The following is a 16,341-nucleotide window of genomic DNA, read 5'->3' as shown; positions in this document are numbered from 1 at the left end:
AGCCCTACAGTATCTCCATACCTTTCCTACACAGCCCCGGCTCCATACATTAGGTGCTTCTCAACATGCCTCCTCGATCCTCGATGCTCGATCCTCGAGGGGCGTTCCCACTGATCTAACTAACACTGGATAGACTATCCCATTGTTTTCGCACCATCATTCTTTATGTCGATCAGTGAGGATCGAGGCCCGAGGAGCGAGGGAGGACGTATAAAAGCCCAAATGAGAGGCACCCATAGAAAACAAAAAGAGTGTGTGCACTCTCACACATCACTACTGCAGTCAATCAGAAACACGTGTCGTTATTTCACACGTGCAAACCTACGAAACGCTGTGAGAGATGCATGTGAATGTAATATAATGGTTGTGAAACGTGACCTAACTGAAGCGAATACCAAAGACAATCTCTTGCCAGCTGGTTGTATCAGATTCATGTAATAGTGTGTAAAGCAGCAGACTCACAATGTTGTGGTTGAGGTAGCATTGCTAGAACCCTCTCAAGAAGTTTTTATTCATCTTTTTTTTCTTTTTTTTTTCCTTTTTTAAACTTTTCCACTGCAAGCATTCAAAATGTGTGTATATGGCATAGCATTTCCTTCCTTAAAGAACTGGTGTTAAGTTTTCAAACTCAAACATGTTTTTGGAGACTTTTTCTTTTCAATGTTTGTGAAAGTATTGCATTTTACATTCAGTGTGTTTTTTTTTGTCTTAAACACAGCCAGCTCAAGTATATATGTATTTATTGATTGATTGATTGATTCAGTGGGACTGAAAATAACCTTTAAGGTTTCCCCAAACGGGGAGCACCATACGAAAATACAAAAACAACGATTCTAAACTTCAAAAAATAATACAGATGGTTAAACTATATTCCAAACATTCAGTATGCTATTAAACCAAACACACACAGACACCCATCCACACACATACATACACACTCACACACAAACATACACAAAAAAATACCCTCTGAGCCTTTAAAATATAGATATAGGTAAAAAGGGGAAGGCAAATTTCAGTTTGAATGGCGGTCAGACCTTATTGAAGTTTTTTTTTTTTTGTTCCCTAAAAGTCATTACATCTTTACAGTTCATGTATCCATGTTTGTGGCATTTTGAGGACACATAATGCCCAAATCCTGTCCGGCTACAGACGCGATAAAAACTGTTGTGGGGGGGGCAAGCTCATGAGGATGTTTAACTGTAGTAGGGACCCCTTTCTGAGTTCCGTCTTCTATAGGCTTCTATCTAAAAGCACTGTACATTTATGTATATACATATGACCTACGATACAGTGCGTCTCACTCAGTAGCTTACGTGGGGCTTTGCCGCGTGTTTTACGCCAGATGCCTCTCGTATACGGGCACCCTGACACACTTTTATATGGAACCCCAAATGTGTCTCCGTGACTACCTTAAAAATACAATACTCTTGCGTTCTATGTGACATGTGCTAGACCGTTGCAGCCCATTCATTTACATGGGGCAAAGTTCACCAATGTCATTTGCTTTGCTTGTTTTAAGCATTATAAACTGAAGCAGGAAACTGCTCATGTTAGTTATGAAAAAACTGTGCCTACGCTCTATTATAAACATTTCTTACCATTGGAGGAGGAGGAGGAGGAGGAGGAAAGGCCGTTCTGTGACGGAAAGAATACTATTTGGCAGAGTGAGGAAAAAACATAAAAACGTGGTCTACTTAAGCTGCTGGGCTGTACTCAGGAAGGCTGAAAAAGGGGGAATTCGACTGGATGTAGCCGTCTCAAGACGACTGCAGACGTGATTATTTCTGAGATTCTGATCAGAACCATGACCATTTCAACCATGACGTACGCACAATTCCGATTTGAAAACGTATAGGAATCACAAAAATAATCATGACAGCGGTCGTCTTTAGACAGCTACATCAAGTCGAGTCCCCCTAATAGTGTGATTTTTTTCTTGAATCATTGGCCTTTAAAAGGGCTGGAGATGGGAGATTATGGCAAGGCAGATAGCAGACGTGTGCAAGGGCAGGCCATTTGGATCGGACTTAGAAAGGAGAAAATATAAAGGCGACGTGTTTGGAAGAAATGAAATGTCTGTGGCAATACTGAGCTGCAATATTAAGGTATGCCCACCAGGGGGCAGGACTTGGAGAGTATATCATTGTGTTTGTGCAGAGCCTCGTCCAGGTCCAATAGATTCCCATTCACGGTCACCTCCATACAGCCTGTGTAGAAAGCCGATACAGGGGTGGACACCACCGACACATCTATAAATAAACACAAAACAGGCATAAGAGGCAGGGAAAGCGAAACACAAACATTATGTGTTTTGCGGCTTTATGTTAACAAGAGATCTCTGAATTGATGAGGGGTCATTCCAGGTCAACCCCCCAGGAGCATCACCAGAAGGTCATGTTATAGGTATTGAAATCTGGTCCATGTAAACGTGCAGCATAATGACCACAAAGCAGATATGCATCTGCATCACCACAATGAAACATACAATGGTTTTGCGTTACAGTTGGTTTCCGTTTAGCAATATCCATTAGAACTGTTTTTTAGGTCACGTGAGTAGGTCATCCATGTTTTATTTGGCAGTGAGGTGGTAACGTATTCTAGAATTCTGTCACAGTTTCAGCAAGAGACAGCTAGGGGATTAGACGTGGAATGACCCCCAATCAAACGTGTACACTATGGTCATTATATTTACCCATTGACATTAATTCACTTCAGACGCTTTTATCCAAAGCGATTGTCATATGTCAATTATATTACAAGGGCCATTTTCCCCAGAGAAAATCAGGGTTAACTCAGCTCAACTCGCGCACAACGGTGGAAGCCGGGAATTGAACCCACAACTTTTCAGGCTACTGAGTGTAATAAACAGGAACATATTAAGGTCTAGTTAAAAGGACCCGGTGTGGAGGCAACCTTAAGCAATGCAACCCCACCTGGCAAGCCTCCAATGAACGTTCCGTAGGGTGCTGCGAGATCCAGGTCCTTGGCCTCCGAGTTCTCGCTCTGACCTGGTTGGCCGTCCACCTCCAGCAGTGTCAGGTTCCCCGACACGGTTACATTCACCTGGTGAGCTCCGGACCCACAGAGGGACACAGCTGCACTCGCCACCACCACGTCTCCCATTGACACCAGCACATGCTGACAGAGAGAAAACAAATAATGAGTGTTAACCGTAATTTCACGACTATTAGCCGCAGCTCATACATTGATTTACCGTAATTTCACGATTATTAGCCGCGGCTTATACATTGATTTTGCAAAATGTCTTCAGCTATGAGGTGAGGGTAGTTAATATGGTATCAATGTGGTTTTGTTTCTTTTAAGTTGCATAAAACACTGTAAGCCTGCGCCTTATACACAATGCAGCTAATACACAGGAAATTACTGTAGAATTATTCACATATTGACATCCAAAATATGCGCCCCAACAATATTTCAGGATAAGCTATTAATGAATATTCAATATCAAATTGACAAGGAACACTTTTCCATAACTTATTCACATATTGACATTCAAATTATGAGTTAATGAATATTCTATATCAAATTGACAAATTACACATCTCCATAACTTTTTGTATGAATTAAGTATTTACAAGAAATGTATACACAGATTTCCTGTTTACTAACAAAACTAGATGCGCGCGCACCCACGGGGCAGAAGACGCCGAATGGCCGGTCTTAACGTTATAAAGTTAACCTAATAACCAGCTGCTGTACGCTATAATCGGCATTTTTTGTATGCCACTGTTGTCTAAATGATGATAACATCTCATTTATGAGCTTATTTCAGAGTTTGTCGTTCGTTTTCATTATTTATAAAACATCGCCTTTTTGGCGGTTTTGGTGGTTTCTGGCAAATATATGCATTACTTTACATTCCTGAACATTCTCTAACCATCGTCATTTCGAATAGTGCTGTTTTCGGCACTAAAATTCATTTTAATCTTTTCACGGAGAGCAGCTGCTTAATGCTGTTCATGATGCTTTCTGCCCCTTGCGTGCGCGCGCATGTTTTCGAGAAATCTATGTATATATATGTCTCAGTAGTTGGATACTAATTCATTGTGGAACAAAACAAGTCACTGGAGTTCAGTACACATTTACTTTGTCATTTAATAAAAATTGGAAAGTCGTTTAACTGTGTTACAACAGTAACTAACTAGCAGTCAGTTGATGTCTACAGTATGTGTGTCTTAACCCTGGACACTGTAAATTAATTCCTGTTTAACTATGAAACTATGAAAAAAACTATTCCATTCATATTCCTGTTTCATTAGTATCTCCTTCAGTGGTAACTAACACAAACCGTTTCAACGGAACCACGGTGTAGGGGAGCCTTCATTTATTGACATTTCACACCGCGGCTACTGGTCAAGTCGGTTAGTCGTGTTACTATAGTTACGGATTCGGCTCTCACCTCTTGCCACTCTTTCTTGGTAGGGTGATAGTCGGAGAGAGAGATGGAGAAAGAGACATCATCTTGGTGAATTAGGGCGAAGAGCACACCCAGCGATGAGGCTGGACGAATGTTTAACTGCACATTCAGAGTCTGCGGGTCACCTGGGAAAAGACAGAGGTAGTAGATAGAGTCAGAATGCTAACCTCTCTCTTTCGAATTATAATACATTACATAACAATACATTACATTACTGAAAATATGCAGACGGATTTAGATTTACTCGTTTAGCAGATGCTTCTTCCAAACGACTTACACATGTACATTATATTACAAGGGCATTGTTACATGACACTGCCCCAGAGCAACTCAGGATTAAGTGCTTTGCTCAAGCGTGGAAGCCAGGAATTGAACTCACAACTTCCCTTACTACTGCATGCTAGCTCACTTTAAACAAATTTGTGCGGAAGTTTTCAGAAAGATATTTTCACTAACATTCAAACGATTCCCCGTTTGGAAAAAGCAGCTAGCAGCTAGCAAGCCAATTAAGGTAGCATTTAATAAACACTAGTAGTTAGCAATAGCGCATTTATACACTCACCATGGCTGTGGTTGAAGAAAGCGAATCCAGAGCCGTTGTAGAAGGCTCCACGCTCCACCTTGGAGAAGCACTGCATGTGGTCGTTGTTGCGCACCGTCTCCTGGATCGACGAGTCCTCTCCGGTTAGCCAGCGCCACTCTCGCATACAGCCGTCTAACCGTGTGTTCACCTGCATCTCGAAAAGAAACACCCACACACACACACACACCTTTGAAGATGACTTCACTTGTTTTCCAAACAACAGTTAACTTACACAACAGGGCTCCTGGTAAATTCCTCCTTCAGGGGAAAGTGCAGCTGGGCATTTTCTTTGTATTTTTAGACACATGAATCATTTTTATCTGCAGTTTTGTGTGGCCCTGTGGCACAAAGGGCAGAAGCATCCATCCATACTACATTCGGGTATCCATGTCATAAGTGCCCATGAGGACCCAGGCTCAAATGTGACCCATACCGTTAGTTCCCCACTATTAGCCGCGGCTTATGCATTGATTTTGCAAAATTTCTTCAGCTATGAGGTTAATACAGGGGGCAGTTAATATGGTGTTAATATGGTTTTGTTTCTTTTAACTTGCATAAAACACTGTCCTGCGGCTTATACACAAAGCGGCTTATATGCGGGAAATTACTGTAATTATTTCCGATTCCCAACCCATCTTCACTCTCCCACTTACTTCCTGTCACTCTTTACTCTAATCTGAATACAAGGCAAAAATCCCTCAGATTCCTCCAAATGTACTTCAAAAATAAAAACAGCAGTTTAATTTTAGTCACAAAAAAATTTATATAATTTTCCCAGCATTTATGAGCTACTTGGTTCATTTCCCAGAAAGGCGGTCAAATACAGACACTTCTAAGGTGCCTGCGTTTGTTGGCGACTCGACTAGTAGAAGCTTTACGGTAATCCTTCTGACGAGAAGAATTACAGACCTCTCTCTTTACTCACATTCAGTTCCTCTCACCTTGCTGATGAGGCCATCCTGTTTAAAGGGGATCCCACCAACTGTAAGGTTGAGCTCATGCAGGCCTTTCTTCAGAGTGAAGAGGTCTCCATTGACGGCGATCTTCATCACCGCTTCTCGGTCGATCTTTATCACCAGGCTTCGCGCCTGCTCCTCCACAGAGATCTGTGTGATAAGAAGTACCAAAAGAAATGCTGAATGAGCTGATATGATATTTACTGAATTATTAACTGAAATGATATTATATTGAGACAGAAGACTTAGGGCATCTATTAATGGCTTTACTGTATTTCGCAGTGGATAACATAAGGCTAACGCGAGTTGGAATGTTTTGAAATTCTCATAGTCTATGCAAGCTATGTGGACGACGCGTTCCACCATCAAAAAAGGATGACATGTTACTCACGCTTGCATCACGTTACAAACAATTGGACATTTATCACATTTATACGTGTCAGACCCTTTTAGCGTAGCTGGGTGCATTGTTCACATTCGCAGAGCTTGCATAGACTATGAATCAGGCATAACTCTCAATTTTAAAAACCCTACACATCAGCTGAAATATAGTGACCGCTGGCTGACCTTGTGCCATTCGCCATCGTTGACCTCTGGGCCACTGCTGGTGATGCGGCTTACAGCTCCATATTTTAGCTGCAGCTCCAGCTTGCCATGGTGAATCGCCAGCACAATCCAGGAGCTGTTGAGGTGGCCACCGGCAAAGAAGATAACACCTTCCGGGTCGAACGTCCTTAGGTCAAACTCTGCCGTGAAGCTAGAGTGTCAAAGGACCAAACACATTTCCTTTCATTCTCCTGCTACGATCAATTTGTTTTTTTAAATGTAGTGTATCAAATGAATAAAAATAGATTTACAGCTGTACAACATTCAACAGACATATCGTATCATTACACTACAGAATAATGCAACCCTTTTTTTTTAATGAAACTTAAGGAATCAAAACATATTTACAGTAGTGCATCGTAGACCAATGCGATTGAAGCCCTCTTGACCGTTCACCGACTTACCCTGTTTGAACTCTCCGGCGAAAGCGAAGTCTGACCACTGGTGACCCACTGAACATGCGACCCAGATACAAAGAGCGTGCATTACGTTTCAGGTCCAGAGGCACACACGGTTCCAGGGGCTTTAATGGTTGTTCATTGGATTTGGGAGTGGGGGTGATGGGCAGGGGGAGAAGAACGAGTGTGAGACCGAAGTAGAATGTAGAATGTCCATTATGTGAAAACGAGGTTCTATCGGAACATGTTCATTGCGTAACGTTGCGTAACGTTGTGTATGTCACAGACAGGTTACAATATTTTAAAACATCGTCAAAGTGGCCAAGTGACCATCACATGTTGTACAGAGCTTTCGTTACTGCCAATATTCTTAACCGGTGAAGTATACTTCTGCAGCTCACACCAAGAACGATAACTATAACCAGCTACGGTGATGATGACTAGCTAAGGTGAACAAAAACGTTCACATTTATACCAATGGCATGAAGAACAATATTGTCAGGGGTCACATTTAGAGCAATTTTGAGAACAATAAAAAGCTGATCATAAAAAGCCGATCAGAGTCCATCAAATTTTAGACATCACATTCATCAACGTAACAATACAAATCCATACAAAATTAACTCTCCAAGGGGGAAGACTTAAATAAAAACAAAACCTCACCTCACACGTCCTCAGATCTTGAGACAACTTCTTCCCTTGACGGCCATCACAGAAGCAGCGGAATCCTCCAGGCGTATTCACACAGTCCTCCTCGCATAACTGTGATTCACATTCATCCACATCTACCGAAAATGACAGCAACAAAGAGAGAGAAAAGATGGAGGTCAGAGTTAGGACTACAGCAACAGTGGTTTGCACAGAGGGGTTCATCTATAATCTATAAAGTGCAACAACAAGGGAATGGCCTGGCACGCTCAATGAGTTTTAAGCCCTTGCGGTCAACTTCAAGGCACCTAAGCGCAACTCTAACCCTTGCCTAACCCTAAGTGCCTTTCACGCAGCGCTGCCTGGAAGACAACGCTGGGGGCACCAAAAGATGAATAGCACACATGATGGTATTTAGAAACTATTTTCCCTTGACAAAACACTGTTTTAAAGTTCACACACAACCATGTTATTGCAAACATCTGCTTCGGATATCAGCTGTTTGGACAGCTTAAAGGTGTCTACTTAAGAAAATGCAACTAAACAACTCAGGTAGTTGTTTATAAATGTTAGGAGCTAACACAAACACCACAGTTTAAAATCTTGTCTACACATTTTACGGTTTATGTTAACTTTATTTTAGCAGACCATTTAGCCCAGCTACTTACAGTATGATGATCTCAATAAATATTAGATCAACATTAAAAGTTTAGAGTAAAATCGAATGGACTAAATAAGGAAATCAACATAAAGCACAAATAACAGTTCTTACCCAAGCAGCTCTTGGTTTTGTTGTCATAGATGTGGCCGTCTTCGCAAAGACACTCGTAGTCCCCAATCAAGTTAGAGCACCGGGCAGTCCCACAGACATCAGGGGTTGTAGCACACTCGTCTATATCTGAGGGGGCAAAGGTGTCAAGATTACATTACATTACATTACATTTGGCGGACACTTTTTATCCAAAGCAACTTACACCATGGTAAGCATTTTGAGCTTTTAAAAGCAATTCTCACAACAATTCTAGGAACATTTAAAAAGGAAGAGTGGAGTAAGAATAAGATTACAAGTAAACATTACCATATCGATGAGTAATACTACCATATAAAAGCACAAATAATACAGCACGGCATACTGAAAGCTCTGCTACTGTTGAGCACCAGCAGGAGAGGGTAATAGCATCGTGCCACACTTCCCCAGAACTTACCAACACAATTGTGGTGGCCAACCAAAGCGTAACCTTGGTGACAATAGCAGTGGTAGCTCCCTTGGGTGTTTCTGCAGACGTGGTCACACCCACCATTCCGCTCACTGCACTCATCCACATCTGTGAATTAAAACATAATACACATAATATTATATAAAATATACATACTGACCACATTGATCACACACAGCAGGAATATACAGTATGTTCCTGTGTATTAGCTTCGTTGTGCATAAACTGCAGCTATGGCCCATGTATAATTTTGCAAAATCGATGTACTGTATAGACCTCGAGTCGTGAACAGTCAAGAAATTGCAGTAAAACAGAATGTCCAGATGACTTTGACGGGTGAGTTTTCATTTCTATGTGAGGTTTTTGAAGACTTGCTTCCACACGATAAAATAAGTAGATTTGTCCTTGTGGTGCATAGGACTCTAGGGGTTTGTTAAACATAGTACCTCCCTGTTTAATTTTACATTAACGTTGGTGACATCCAAGCACCTCTCAAACACAGCAGAACACGCCCATTGCGCTTTGCGAAAGGCACAACTTCACTGTTACACTGTGTGCAATGCAAGTCATTTTCATTGTCTTATCAATGGTAGTTGAACAAGATGCGAGTCAGTCAACTGAATGATGATTTTGCTTTTTCTTGTGCCATGTCCTCTGCTATCACGGTAAAAAAAAAAACAATGTGTCTGTGTGCTGTAAAAGAAAACATTTTGGCAACTGATCTCCTCTGTCATCATCCAGATCAGGATTGCATTTCAAGGTGGCATGCAATCCATAGATATTTATAGCTTCAGCGTAGCAGGCTGTCCATAGAATTAGAAACACTCCATAGATGCATTTGTTGTGGTGGGCCACATATTTCCCTTGCAGTCTTGCCTTCCATTGATGGATGTATAGACAAAGACATATAGAAAACAGAAATATAACATCCTCAACTCCTTGATCTGAACTGGAATGGATGCTGCATCCACCTCTTAATGAAAGTGCTGTAATGTTTTTGAATCTCATGAGTACTTTTTAAAGTACTTTTTCTTTAACTTCCCCAAGGCCAGACCGTTTCGGGCCAAACGCCTTTCATCAGCATGCAAAGCGTGGCCAAGTGTCATCTGGCGAAATTGGCCGGGCACGCTGAGGAAGGGTTTCTGGCCCGAAGCGTCCATGTGATGATGGATGATTAAAAAAAAGTACGGTTCAGTGCTGTCCTTGATTCAAAAAATAGACGCAGAGATGTGCTACAGGAAGAGGTGAGTAATGATGTACCTTGGTCACACTTGGGGCCCGTCCATCCTGTGAAACAGTGACACAGGAACTCGCCCTTTTTGTCCTCACAGCGCACCGTACCTCTGGAATAGCAGGGCGACGGTGAGCACTGGTCAGGGATATCTGAAAAGGAAACAAATCGAAATCATTCTGGTCTCAGTGTATCATTGACAACATCATAGCTGACCCAGAACAGCTACTGTTTCATGTATGAAATTGTGCATGCATTCATGAGTAGCCTTTATGACCCCGAGAGAAATGGTTGAGCAGAATATCAACTTCAAGATCAAGATGAACGACGTCTGGCTCCACCGTCCGAATACTCCGGTAGGGCAATCCAAACTTTTCGCATCCGCTGTTCCCCGTTGGTGGAACGCACTACCAGTTTCTATCAGACCAGGAGCATCTCTCTCTCAACCTTTAAAAATCCCCTAGAGACCCAGCTCTTCAGGGAGTATCTCATCTAGTAGCACCACCTACGACTAGCCGTACTAATAGTACTTACCACCTGACCAGAACTGACACATGATTCTATGGAAGCAGCACTTATTGCTGCACTATCATGTGCTTGATTCTATGGGAGTAGCACTTATCGCTGCACTAAGTTGTCCTTGTCGTACTCTACCTTGATTGTTTCCCTTGTTGAGAGTCGTTTTGGGTTAAAACGTCAGCCAAATGAAATGTAATTTAAACATAGCTGTTACATCAAGTCTAAAAGACTTCATCAGACATCTGACAATCTATCTTCAAAGTGAAAACATTACTGATGTAAACCTTAAAGGATCACAAATCCCCCTTTATACAGACCAGATGTTTCAAATAATAATCTCTTGTCTCTCTGTGGTTAGGCATGTGCACTTTGGACATGTTGAACGTGGTCCCAAAGTCCTCTAACCCCTTGAGACAAATTGCAACATTTTTGGACATTTTCTACTTTGAAGAAAAACAGGTGTACACCCAGCTGTTTCTGTAGTCCGCTGGCTAGTCTAGCCACAGCCACAAGATGTTAGCATGAAAAAAAAGGATCAAATCAGTTTGCCACTGAAACACTAGCAGAAAGAAAGCTAACTTATAGTAATGTAGGATAGGCTGTTATTACAATTGTAGTAGGCGGTTAGTCCAGGTATCGCTAGTACCGTAATTTCCCAAATATTAGCCGCAGCTTATACATTGATTTTGCAGAATGTTTTCAGCTATGAGGTTAATACACGGGGGCAGTTAGTATGGTTTTAATATGGTTTTGTTTCTTTTAACTTGGATAAAACACTGTCCTGTGGCTTATAACAACGCGGCTAATACATGGGCACTTAAATATTTTTTTAGAACCTTAAAATAACATTTCCAAAATCATTTTGATGGCACATAAGCACACATTTTACATTTTGTTTTTGTTGGGGGGGGGGGGCTGTTTTGCCTTTCTTTAAAGACAGGACAGTGAAGAAGCTGACGGAATGCGAGGTGGAGAGAGAGATGGGCCCGACTCGAACCTGGGTTGCCGTGGGCACTTGAACCCGGATGTGGTACGGTCGGGCGCCCCTGGCACATAAACTCTAGGGGCAAACGCCACTTCTGTCACATTCTGAGCGGTTGTATGGAATTCCATGTCAATTTGTTTGAAAAAGTTATCCAACTGTGCAGTTAGCTTATACTGTAGCTAGCATAAAGCCCACCCACCCATAACTAAAAAAATAGCCAACTGTACAGTTAGCTTATTATAGCTAGCATAAAGCCAACTCATAACTAAAAAAAATTAGCCCATCTACAGTTAGCTTATAGCTAGCTGTAAACCATGCATCTGAAGTGTGCAAGTTGGCGGTTTGAGACTACTTCATCACTGTGCCCTCTACTGTTGAACTGGTGTGACGCAACTGAGACAGCAACAAACTATTTGTAAATTCTCTACACAGCGCCCATTTCTGGTTTGAGACAACTCGATGAAAACAACTGAAGTGAATAAAGTGAATTATGTCAAGGGGAAATGACATGGTCGCAACATCGAGAATAGGAAAAAAGAAATGAAGGGGTGACAGACAGGTCAGCGAACCGGTGCGACCGATGCCAGTGAGACTTACTGTGCACACACGTAATCAGGTCCTGCTTCTTTTTCTCAGAATCCCCAAATTTGTCCATACATGCTGGGCACAAACAAAGTAAGAGAGTGGGTCTAATTACAATCAATAATTACTGTTTCATTTAAAAGATAGGTGAGTGATTAAAAACAAATATTCTTTGACTAAATAGCTATTGATAATAAAATCCCGAAAACATGATGATGACTTACCCAAATACTTGGGCCAAAAGTAGTCCTGAAATCAACAAAATCAGAAATCAAGAAAGCAAGAAAATATAAATATAAGATGTTGCCCAACCACAATGCATTCAGATACACCAAGTGTCTGTGGATGTGTGGTTGACTGCATGCATAACAGTTTTTACACATTTAACATAAACACACAAAAAAACAAAAAAAACAGTTAGGCCTGTGTGCTATCAATTACAGAAGACAAATACATTATTTCGTTTATAGAAATATCCTACAGCATAGTGTGGTGTTACTTTGCATGTCAGTCAGTATCTAAGGTCCCAAGGTCTTATGCTCGGAGGGTCCTATGTTTCGAGGGTCCTATGTTCCCAAGGTCCTACTGTTAGCTCCCAAGGCCCTATGTTCTCAATTCAATAAAGCACATAATGGAAACTTGAAAAAGAAGTTCCTATGCTGAATTGAATTCCTAATATGACATGGACTGTTGTAGGAACTCAAAGCGCATTAGTATTTCCCGGCACTCCCATTTGGCTTTCAATATACAGTATAATAGGATTACACTGGGAAGGATCTTTATGGAGAAAAAGCACATGCCACGGATGTCTGTAGACATTTCAAAAAGAACTTTGACTAAGAAATGTAACGTGGAATACGGTTTTGCACTCCACGTGTGAAAGTATACGAGACTCTCTTGATGGCCATGATACACATCTGACATCAAAATCAAATGCCTCTCACAAAGTGTTGCCACTGTCTCTTTCACACACACACACACACACACACACACACACGGCATTTAAAAGAGCACCGTCAATTTCAACAATCAGTGCAAAATCTGAGGTGCTTGATTGAATCACCACAAAAAAAGTAACTTCGTAAATTGAATTGATCTGAAAGTGACACTTTGCGCTAGCCTGGCCCCGCCCCGCCTGCCCGGAACTCTCGGTTCGTTCTGTCACGACGTCAAGCGCACGTGGGCACAACTGAACTCCTGAGTGAATACAGGACACAAGTCTCCGATCACTGCTAGCCCAGGCATGATCTCAGAAAAAAATATTAAACAATGGCTTGGCTAAGACAAGACTTTTGTTATATGTAAGCATGACCTTATTTTACCTGATGTATCGTAAGAGCAGAGGTATCTGAGGTAATGAGGACAACTGTAAAACTATCAAATGATTCTATGGAAAAGATATCACAGTTGAAAACAAGCTGAAATGGTCTTCTTGTCTTATTTCTGTGCATTAATAGCACTAAGGTGTGATGATGGGCTACCTGCCAATCTGATCCATTTTTGCCTCTCCAACATATCTAAAACAGGACCCTGCTCCCCTGGGAACCAAATAGGAACTAACAGGACTCCACCTTGTGGTTAACTAAGAGCCAGAATCCATCCATAAAAGTGTAAACCACAGAGCTGCCTTGATCTACCAAGATTGTACTCCTTCTTTTTTTATTTATTTTTTTATTTTTTATTCACGTCACTGCTATCTTCTGTTCCCTTGCTTCCTCTTTTTTCCTCTCTCTCTCTCTCTCTCTCTCTCTCTCTCTCCCTCCTCTCGTGCTGCAGAGGCTGGAAGTTACCCGGTAACTAGTCCCATCCCCACTGCAGTCAGAAACTGCAGAGTCAGAGCCAGAGGTACCGCGTGAGCATGCAACATTCACAATGAATAATTCAGCGGCCATGCAACCGGTAGCGTGGGGCTCCTTATGTCACTGACAATGCCAACTGCACGCAACACTAAATATATACTGTATCATTCGTCTTCACCTCACACTGACACTGCCTTCTTGACCTGCCGTGCCTCCTTGCGTGCAGAAGGGATGCGTGCGTGTGTGTGTGCGTGCGTGTGTGTGTGTGCAACTCCCTCCTCCACGCACGACTAAGGATGCCTCATCCATGTTAACTCCCTTTTCACCTTCATGCTGGACAACTTTCCCTTCGCACACACCTGCCTGTTCCCATTTCAGCTCCCTCTACTCAGCCACTATAGAACAACATTAAAGGCTCGACATAGTGCATAGCGACTCATTTTATGAAATGAAAGGACTTAATCCTCTCTGTCCCAGGTGACCAGACAAATTCAAATACTTTAGATCGGCAGATGAAGCCTTTTGCCTAATGAATTGCATATTGTCTTTCATAATAGCAACCATATACAATGCCAAACATTATTTACACACAGGCTATAACATGACACATGCCAGTGGCCAATTTACTTGTCAGTGCTAGCTATATGGTCCGGGAAGGTGTTAAAGAGAGAGAGAGAGAGAGAGAGAGAGAGAGAGAGAGAGAGAGAGAGAGAGATGGATGAAGAGTCGAGAATATGACGTTGGGGGGAGAGTGGACCTCTGAAAGAAGAGCAATTATAAGGGAGGGGGAGAGGGGGGTGGGCAAATGCGTCTCCATTCAAATAAAACCACTACAACTTTAATCGTCACCACGCACTGCAGTAACTCCGCGTTGATCAGCTGGCACTGCAACGGACCTATGAATCATCACCAGAGTTAGCTGCTATCTGGAATATCATCTCGACGTGAGAGAACTTATCCTAACTACAGGAAGGGTGTGACTTCGTCACAGCGCCGGAAAGGAGAACGAGTGTTATATTGCAGTCCTGCTGCGATGCACTGGCGTTCACACGAGTCACGATGGAGGAGTTTTGGTCTCATCCAGGTTGACATTCGTTCATTTTGACTAATTGAGAAGAGAGCAGTCATTCGCTTACCGTGCATATTATGTCTTGGAATGACAAAACCTCTTTAGGCTAGGCTACTGAAGGTGAGGGCCATGAATTTCAGCGAAGGTCAATGAAATAACTTGCCGAAACAAGTACCACCGTAAGCGATTCTCATCTCTCTGGAAATGTTTCATTGCGGCAGGATGCGGACAAAATCGCACAGTAAAATATGCTACACATTTCTCTAATGTGAAACCCACATTGAGTAAGCTAGGCTATGTAGTATGCAGTGAACCTAACATTTGCCATGGATAACAATGAAATATTGCCGCTCACCGTCTCGGGGTCATTTTCAAACACTTCTCTCGCCTCCTCCTTGCTGCATTTCTCCTCGACACACTCTCTCTCCAAATGTCCTTGTTTCGTCTCCTCAAAAACTTGGTATGCCCGCCTGTGTCTCCATAAGAACTGGTTTGCTTCTTCCGAAGATAGTTTTACTAGAGAAAATTAACAGAACAACCTAAACCACTGATCAAACACAAACCTAATACTACACTGCAGAAATTGACCTCTGTAAGCTAACTCGAATGGAGGGTTAAGGTGTCCATATTTTTTATGTTTTGAGGACATCTTGTGACGAGCACTCGCCGCAAATATTGAAACAACACGATTTGTTTACTTACGTGCCGATGTCCAAGAGACGAACTGTAGCAGGATTAGCCACGAGCTCAACAACTCCACTACGGTCAGCGGCATGTTTGCGTCTATTAAAGATGAAGAAACTTTCAGTCCAATGGTGTGCGAGCAATAGTACAGCACTTTTCAATTGGTGCAGTTGAACAATCTTACTCTGTTCATGTTAAAAACCGACCTACGTACCTTCAGCAGGCACACCTTCCAAAGGCTACATGGATACGTGGACCGTACGCTACACGATTTTAATATGTTGCCTCCATCCCTTTCTGAAGTGGCTGCTAAGCCGCAGATTCGACGACAGATGACCAACAGAAAGTTATTAAAGCAAACATAAAGGCGTTCCCAAAGTAGACAGTTTCCCTGAAGTGCAAGTGGAACTTGGTACGGAACTTGGTAGCCCACTGCAGGCTATTCCTCTCTGCTTGCAGTGCGGACTCACACACTCCACCAAATCCGTTGAATCACAATGACGTAAAATTCCCCGACTGAGTTCTGCCAAACGGGGGCATGTGCGCATGAAAGTATCCAATTATGATGAGGCTATTTTTTGAAGTGTAACTTTCTATAGGCCTAGTGTTGTTAGGTATAGGAC

At 42.2% G+C, this 16,341-nt stretch overlaps 1 protein-coding gene across 1 annotated transcript; it reads right to left on the bottom strand.

Moving 5' to 3' along the window:
• Positions 1–466: 466 nt before the first annotated feature.
• On the bottom strand, positions 467–16,203 carry gas6 (growth arrest-specific 6). The gene is made up of 16 exons (XM_062527408.1): positions 15,933–16,203; positions 15,737–15,817; positions 15,390–15,550; positions 12,391–12,415; positions 12,182–12,244; positions 10,110–10,232; positions 8,838–8,957; positions 8,405–8,530; positions 7,648–7,769; positions 6,991–7,109; positions 6,548–6,737; positions 5,966–6,130; positions 5,004–5,172; positions 4,424–4,566; positions 2,937–3,141; positions 467–2,252 (listed from the first exon to the last, which is right to left on the bottom strand). The coding sequence occupies exons 2-16, from the start codon at positions 15,807–15,809 to the stop codon at positions 2,104–2,106; spliced, it is 1,953 nt and encodes a 650-aa protein (XP_062383392.1). The 5' UTR covers positions 15,810–15,817; positions 15,933–16,203; the 3' UTR covers positions 467–2,103.
• Between the last annotated feature and the right edge of the window lie 138 nt (positions 16,204–16,341).

Source organism: Sardina pilchardus, chromosome 23 (assembly GCF_963854185.1).
Source record: "Sardina pilchardus chromosome 23, fSarPil1.1, whole genome shotgun sequence".
In the NCBI taxonomy this organism is placed as follows: Eukaryota; Metazoa; Chordata; class Actinopteri; order Clupeiformes; family Clupeidae; genus Sardina; species Sardina pilchardus.
Note: the sequence above shows the minus strand (reverse complement) of the source record. Positions and strands in the feature narration are given on the sequence as shown.